Source organism: Poecilia reticulata, chromosome 21 (genome assembly GCF_904066995.2).
Source record: "Poecilia reticulata chromosome 21, P_reticulata-male-v2, whole genome shotgun sequence".
Classification (NCBI taxonomy): domain Eukaryota; kingdom Metazoa; phylum Chordata; class Actinopteri; order Cyprinodontiformes; family Poeciliidae; genus Poecilia; species Poecilia reticulata.
In genome coordinates this window covers 2,422,483-2,429,423 of record NC_088850.1, presented here as the reverse complement: position 1 = coordinate 2,429,423, position 6,941 = coordinate 2,422,483, and the positions used below count along the sequence as shown (strand labels likewise).

Sequence of the window (6,941 nt, the reverse complement as noted above, 5' to 3'; positions counted from 1 at the left end):
CAGCGCCCCCTGAACGCCCCCCGGAGGGCGGTACCGCTCACGTTGAGAACCGCTAGACTGGATTATATTCTGAAGCACAACAAACCTATGAAAATAAACTTGCATGAAGTCATTTTACATTATTTAACATATATACCAGGCAGAATAATCAAACCTTTAAGATCAGAGAACATCTGTGGCACAGCTGTATCTACAGTAATAACAAAAATGCAGTAAAGAAATAATTTATTAGTATTAACTCGGTGAGAAATCACATTTCCAGCAATACAACAGAAAATGCCTAGTGTATTCAATAAAATGCTTATAGAAATCAAATAAAACCATTAGTGGAAGAGAAACGTACCTAAATGCAAAAGTTGTCTTAAAAGCACAGAAAATCTCCACAATAAACTCTACAACAATACCATTTTAAATCAGTTTCCATTGTCATAAGTGTTTCATAGAGTTCAACATTCACAGCTGAGTAACTTTGTTTTTCCTTACAGTATTCCTGTCATGAAGTGTGTTTTGGAAGTGGTGAGGCAGACGCTGAGACCCAGGTTGAAGTGAAGGAAAGTTGATTTTAATGGCAATAATCCACAAGAAAAAAATGCAAAAATCCTGGCAGCAGAGCGAGAGTGGAAGGCTAAGGCTTGACAACTGGTAGCAACAGGAAAAACCAACGGGAAAAAACTACAGCCAGACTACAAGATAACTCTACACTCAATGAGAGAAACCACCAGGACCCGACAAGGAACACAGATGTCATTAAATACACAGAGAGTAATCAGGGAACGAGACACACCAGGGAACAATCAAGGGGAAAATCAGGACAGCACAGAGACTCACTAGAAACAGACCCTAAAATAAACACAGAGAAACACAAATCTCACTTAAATGTGATTTCCATTTGTAATAGGATTTGTCCTCATTTCCTGTCCCTAAAATATCACAACTAGAATGTTTATCTTTTGTGGATTCTCATGTGTTTAAAATTGGTTTCTGGATACATCCAGGTCCAGAAAGTTAACAACTGAAAGGTTTATCCTGTGTGGATTCTCATGTGTCGAATTAAATGTTGTTTTCTCCTACATCTGTATCCACAAAGATCACAACTGAAAGGTTTCTCACCCGTGTGGATTCTCATGTGTCTATTTAAACTTGATTTCTGGCTACATCTGTATCCACAAAGATCACAACTGAAAGGTTTATCCTCTGTGTGGATTCTCATGTGTCTATTTAAACTTGATTTCTGGCTACATCTGTATCCACAAAGATCACAACTGAAAGGTTTATCCTCTGTGTGGATTCTCATGTGTACACTTAAATTGTATTTTTGGCTACATCTGTATCCACAAAGATCACAACTGAAAGGTTTATCCTCTGTGTGGATTCTCATGTGTCTATTTAAATTGTATTTCTGGCTACATCTGTATCCACAAAGATCACAGCTGAAAGGTTTATCCTCTGTGTGGATTCTCATGTGTCTATTTAAACTTGATTTCTGGCTACATCTGTATCCACAAAGATCACAACTGAAAGGTTTATCCTCTGTGTGGATTTTCATGTGTACATTTAAATGCGATTGCTGGCTACATCTGTATCCACAAAGATCACAACTGAAAGGTTTTTCCTCTGTGTGGATTCTCATGTGTCTATTTAAACTTGATTTCTGGCTACATCTGTATCCACAAAGATCACAACTGAAAGGTTTTTCCTCTGTGTGGATTTTCATGTGTACATTTAAATGCGATTGCTGGCTACATCTGTATCCACAAAGATCACAACTGAAAGGTTTATCCTCTGTGTGGATTCTCATATGTCTATTTAAACTGGATTTCTGGCTACATCTGTATCCACAAAGATCACAACTGAAAGGTTTATCCTCTGTGTGGATTCTCATGTGTATCTTTAAACTTGATTTCTGGCTACATCTGTATCCACAAAGATCACAACTGAAAGGTTTCTCTCCTGTATGGATTCTCATGTGTGTGTCCAAGTTTCTTCTGTTGCTAAATGTGTGTCCACACAATTTACAGAGATGTTCACGTCCTGCTATGGTTCTCGCATGTCCTTTTGATGTTGGATTTCTATTACATATTTCACCATAGTCATCACAAATAAACTTCATTTCAACCTGAACTTTCCTCATTGAGTCTGGGGTTTTCTTTGAAGTAAAGGGTTTCATATTATCCTCAAAATTTGGAGAACCTTTAGTTGAATGGCTCACCTTTCTGACATTTCCCCTGCATTTGCCATTTGGTCTGTAATCTGGCAATTGTCCAAGTTTAAAGTGACCATTATTTACATCAGCTTCTTCCTCCTCCTCAATTAGTTCAGTCTCTGATGAGTTGGAATAATCTCCATGATATCGAGTCTTGATAGGTTCTGCTGCTTCACAGTGATCTTCTGGTAACTCTCTGTCTTGCATGTGGTGCCGATGAAGGCGAGATGATGGGAGAAACTCTTCATCATCCTCATTCATGGTTGGTGGGAGAGACTCTGGACCTTGTAAGTCAAAACCTGGACCATGTTCTTCTGGAGCATCTTCTTTAAGCAGCAACATCTGCTGAGCATCTGCAGGAACCAATGAAGCAAATTACAAACATAAGAAACCACTGCAGCTTTATATTCACATCATTACTTGAGTTAAAAACCATCCTACGTAAATTTTAGACTTCAGATCGAACTGCCATTTTGTTCGCTCTGAGGCAACATCCCCACCGGAAATCAGCATTTTAAGCCTGTTTTTGATAGCATCTCTTCACCAGCAACAGTGATAACAAAGACCAGTTTAAAGTTGAAGCACTGAACTGAGCTGGGAGAGCCGAACAATCACACAGTCCCTGTCTCCTTGCAGCAGCTTCACCTCTAGCAGCATTTATATAAACCATCTATGTGGCTCATTTTTGGACAAAACTGCACCACAGTATTTGTTAGGTATAAAAGTCACACCACTTGTTTAGCGTATACAAGCTTAATGTAAAACCCAAACGGGTCTCTCACTGTAATACAATTTGCTAGGTACATAATTGTCCCAGAAATTATTAAAATAAACTAAGGGCATCAAATTCATTTTTATTTTGGGTCATATCAAAACTATGAATGTCCTCAAAGAGCTGGATGTGGTAAAACATGTTTATAAAATCCATTAATAAACCTCTAAAATGTGAATAAATAGTTTCCTCTGCACTCAATGGATACCTTTTTAACAGTTAAATAAACCTGAACATTATTTCACATTGATTTAGTTTAGCAGTTTTGTGGTCAGTGGAAAAACAAAAAACTATTCTGGCTTTAATCTTCTGAGATTAAAAGTCAAAATTTTGAGAAAAATAGTCTAAATTTTTTACTTTTGACATTAGAAGATTAAAATTATAATAATTCTTACATGGTTCTTTACGTTGTTGTGATTGAATGCAGACTTCCCAGACCAAAGTGCCTCTATACCCAGTTTCAGAGCTAATGAGGAAGAGGGTCTGACTCCAACCATCATTTGAACAGTTTGTTCAATCTGGGTGAAGATCAGAAAGATAACCGACTTCAAGCCTAAATGATGAGAGTTATCTAGAAAAAGAAAGCCAAAGACCTGAACATAATCTTCAATGGCTTTAGGAACCAGAGCTCCACTGAACCAAGAGCAGCAGAAAAGGTGAATGTTTCAATGATGAATCAAATTGGAAACGTATATTTGCATTGGGATTCAGTCACTCTTCCATCAGATAGAAAGCTAATTTGCTAACACAGACAAACATTTTCTCAACTTTCTGTTAAGAAGATAAACCTCAGAAAGCTGCTCCTGGACAATTACTGATAAGAAAACATACAGACCTAATCTATGCAGCAGGACTTTGGGGTTGAAATCAGCCTCCAGCGTTTTGCCTCGATGCTCCATTTCTTCTAATGGAGACCGCTCCTCTTCACAACCAGAGCGATTGGTCAACTGGTGGTGAGGTCAACTTGTGGGTCCAGCTGAGAGAGACAGGAACCACAAAATGAACCATGTTAAAAAGCTACAAATCATTGTAAAATATAATCTGATTCTATAACTCATCTATTAGGATCTTTAGTTGGTCCCAGTTATTCTCACAGGACAATAGTTAGGTTTCTTAATGTGCAGTATTGTACTTTTTACTTTAGTTCAACAAACAGAATAGAGACATCGGCTAAAGTTTGGTAACCAAAGAAAAAATGTTCAAAGATTACAGAATAAGTAAAACTAATAATTAAAACTGAAAAATGACTAAATAAATGACATAACATAACAAACATAGCAGTGGCCTCTGACCCCTACAAGCAACATCCAAAGAGCTGATTTAGACAAAAGCAGTAATTTAAAGCGTGTGGAAGAACTTCATGCATTATTTCCTCAAAGTTTTAATTCCACAGCAATATTTCAGCTCACCAGGACGCTGGAGTTCAGATGATCCCACAACTGATCCTCAGCAGGAAATGGCCGCTCTGCGCCGCACTCGGCTCTTCTTCACCATCCGTTTCTGAAACACACCATCCTGTTAAAATACTGCCTGCTCAACACTTTACTGCGAAGGTACAAACATATTTCAACAAACTATGACAATATTTACAGTTTCTTTTACCAGAAATATCATCTAATCATGAAAACCAGCACGCGTTGTCCCCGCACGACCCAAGATGGAGAAACAGGAAATCCTATTATTCAGTTTCTTCTTCCTCTTGCGGTTTTTGCGGGTTGGCAAAAAAAAATAAGCCTTCCGGTGCCGCCACCTACTGGTGAGGAGTGCAGGTAAAATTGGCGATTTTATTCTATTGTCAGAGCGAAAACTATTTAAATTTGGTTAGGACTGTCAGTGTTAGATATTGAAACAAGTACAAAAAACTTTTCTCTCACATATAAGTATTACAAATGTCTATATGTTGGATATCTTAAGTTTTTGAGAAAATATTTTTTTCATAAATATTTAGACGTAAAAGTATCCATACCTTTTGCATACTTAGTTATTTTCATTAAACAGAGCAGTTCATTTCAAATGACAAGAGGAATTCCTTAAGAATAAAAATCCAATCTACATTTTCTGTTTTCAACAGCATTTCAATAATAAATTTTAAATTAGGTGTATATTGTAAAAGCAGCATTTTATATTCCTACTTCTGATCAGAAAAACATGTGGTAACAATAAAAGATCAATTTAAATCTAGTATTAATCAGAAGTGTGAATAATTTTGAGCCGTAATTATTTTAGAAATATTTCTTTACGCATAGAATGGTGTAATAAAAACACAATTTAACCTTTGTTTGGATTGTTTATTCCAATGAATTTTCAAAAACCAGAATTCCTTTCGATGCACTACATTACCAACAAAGACTAAATTTGGAGCAGAAACATGGTTTTAACCCTCCTGTCGTCCTCATTTTCTGTATACACCCTGTGTCCTCCGGGTCAAAATGACCCGTCTTCACTAAACCCCCAATATAAGCACTAATGAATTTAAACACCAAATTCATCTTGTATATGTCATCACCACAAAATGTGAATACTTGAGTTTCCCTCTCCACTGAATTCTATAGCTTAAAAAATAAAAAAATGTGCAAAAAGGATTGAATGCATTTATTCATCTCAGTGACTCATTTTTTTACTTTCTCCAGTGAACAATTAAGAAAATGTACAATACAAAAAATGAAAAATAACAAACCATTCAATAATAGCACATAGGCAGTATGCAAGCACACCTGCAAATATTCTTACACCTGCAGCACACATAGTTTTACAGTCTTCTTTGAGGCAGAACTGACATCTCTTCCTCTTACTTGGCTTAGCTGGGAAGTGGCTGTGGTAGATGGATCCTCAGGTGATCAGGAGCTGCTGCACTCTGAACAGCTTTCACAACTGCTGCTGAGGCTCTGTGCGGGGGACATGCTTCCTTCTTCAATGAGTGGAGTTACAAGTGCCTTTCCTAGCTGCTCCAGGAACACCCTCCTCTTGTTGTGCTTACGAGACATCCAGGTTGGTTGATGTCTCTCCAAATCACAAAGGCATTGTAGGAGACACATCAATGATGTTGTGGAAGATGACCAGGGGCCAGCGGGCGGTCATTCTTCTGCAGCTATATGTTCCAATCACCTTGTCTAGGTTGTCCACACCCCCTTTGTTGTGGTTGTATTCCAGGATGATGATTGGCTTCCTGTCCTCACGATCACTAATGTCACCGTCTTTGTGCAGTGTGCTCAGAAGAACTACATTCTTGTTTTCTTGGGAGGTAGGAAACTAGAGTGGTGGTGGGCGTGAAGGCAAACTTTGAGGAGAAGACCTCTCTCTCCTTTGACGCAAGCAGTGCAGGTGGGAGCTCAGGCTTGTTCTTTCGAACTGTACCAATCATGGTGATCTTCCTCTTCAGGAGCTGCTGTCCGAGTTCATAAGAGGTGAAGAAATTGTCACGTCACATTGTGACCCTCAGTCCCTCTGTCACATTAAGCACAACTCGCATCCCCTGGTTCGTCTATGGGCATCCACTGGTTGCCTTCCCAGTGTAGACTTGCATTTTCCAAGCATAGCTTGATTTGGCATCGCAAGCCACCCATGACTTGATCCCATATTTGCTGGCTTGCTGGGCATATACTGCCGGAAAGGACAACGACCTTTGGACAAAAGACATAGCATCAGTGATTAGTATCAGTGTCACAGAAAACAGTCAAAGAAATCAATAGTGAAAATCACTTTTATTACAAATATGAAAACAGATTACCTCTAAATGGAACCAGTTGCTCATCCACTGTTACATCAGGCCCTGGATTGTAGAGGTAGGGCAACCGCTCCACCCACTTGTCCCATACCTCTCTTATGGCTGCAAGTTGTCTGTCACACGTCTTGCTGGTCTTGATTCACGGTCATCAAATCGTATCAGTCTTGAGTAGGTGTGAAAGAGTTTGAGTGGCATTGTGGCTCGGTTGAGTGGCATTGTGGCTCGGAAAATTGGCCTTCCAC

The 6,941-nt window shown here is 38.7% G+C and overlaps 1 protein-coding gene across 2 annotated transcripts; it reads right to left on the bottom strand.

Annotated features, from left to right (window-relative positions):
• Positions 1-208: 208 nt before the first annotated feature.
• On the bottom strand, positions 209-4,850 carry LOC145549738 (uncharacterized). 2 transcript variants are annotated; one of them, XM_081602454.1, is made up of 4 exons: positions 4,578-4,850; positions 4,385-4,475; positions 3,811-3,951; positions 209-2,556 (listed from the first exon to the last, which is right to left on the bottom strand). In XM_081602454.1, the coding sequence occupies exons 3-4, from the start codon at positions 3,872-3,874 to the stop codon at positions 1,022-1,024; spliced, it is 1,599 nt and encodes a 532-aa protein (XP_081458580.1). In that variant the 5' UTR covers positions 3,875-3,951; positions 4,385-4,475; positions 4,578-4,850; the 3' UTR covers positions 209-1,021. The 2 variants fall into 2 exon arrangements, with proteins under 2 accessions (XP_081458580.1, XP_081458581.1); XM_081602455.1 differs by having other exon boundaries at positions 4,385-4,850.
• Positions 4,851-6,941: the final 2,091 nt, after the last annotated feature.

Bases quoted from the DNA above. Each gene is read 5' to 3' on its own strand.
- LOC145549738 (XM_081602455.1), bottom strand. From the start codon at position 3,874: ATGGAGCATCGAGGCAAAACGCTGGAGGCTGATTTCAACCCCAAAGTC. The intron at 2,557-3,810 runs GTCTGTATGTTT...TGGTTCCTGCAG, and splicing joins AGTCCTGCTGCATAGATTAG to ATGCTCAGCAGATGTTGCTG.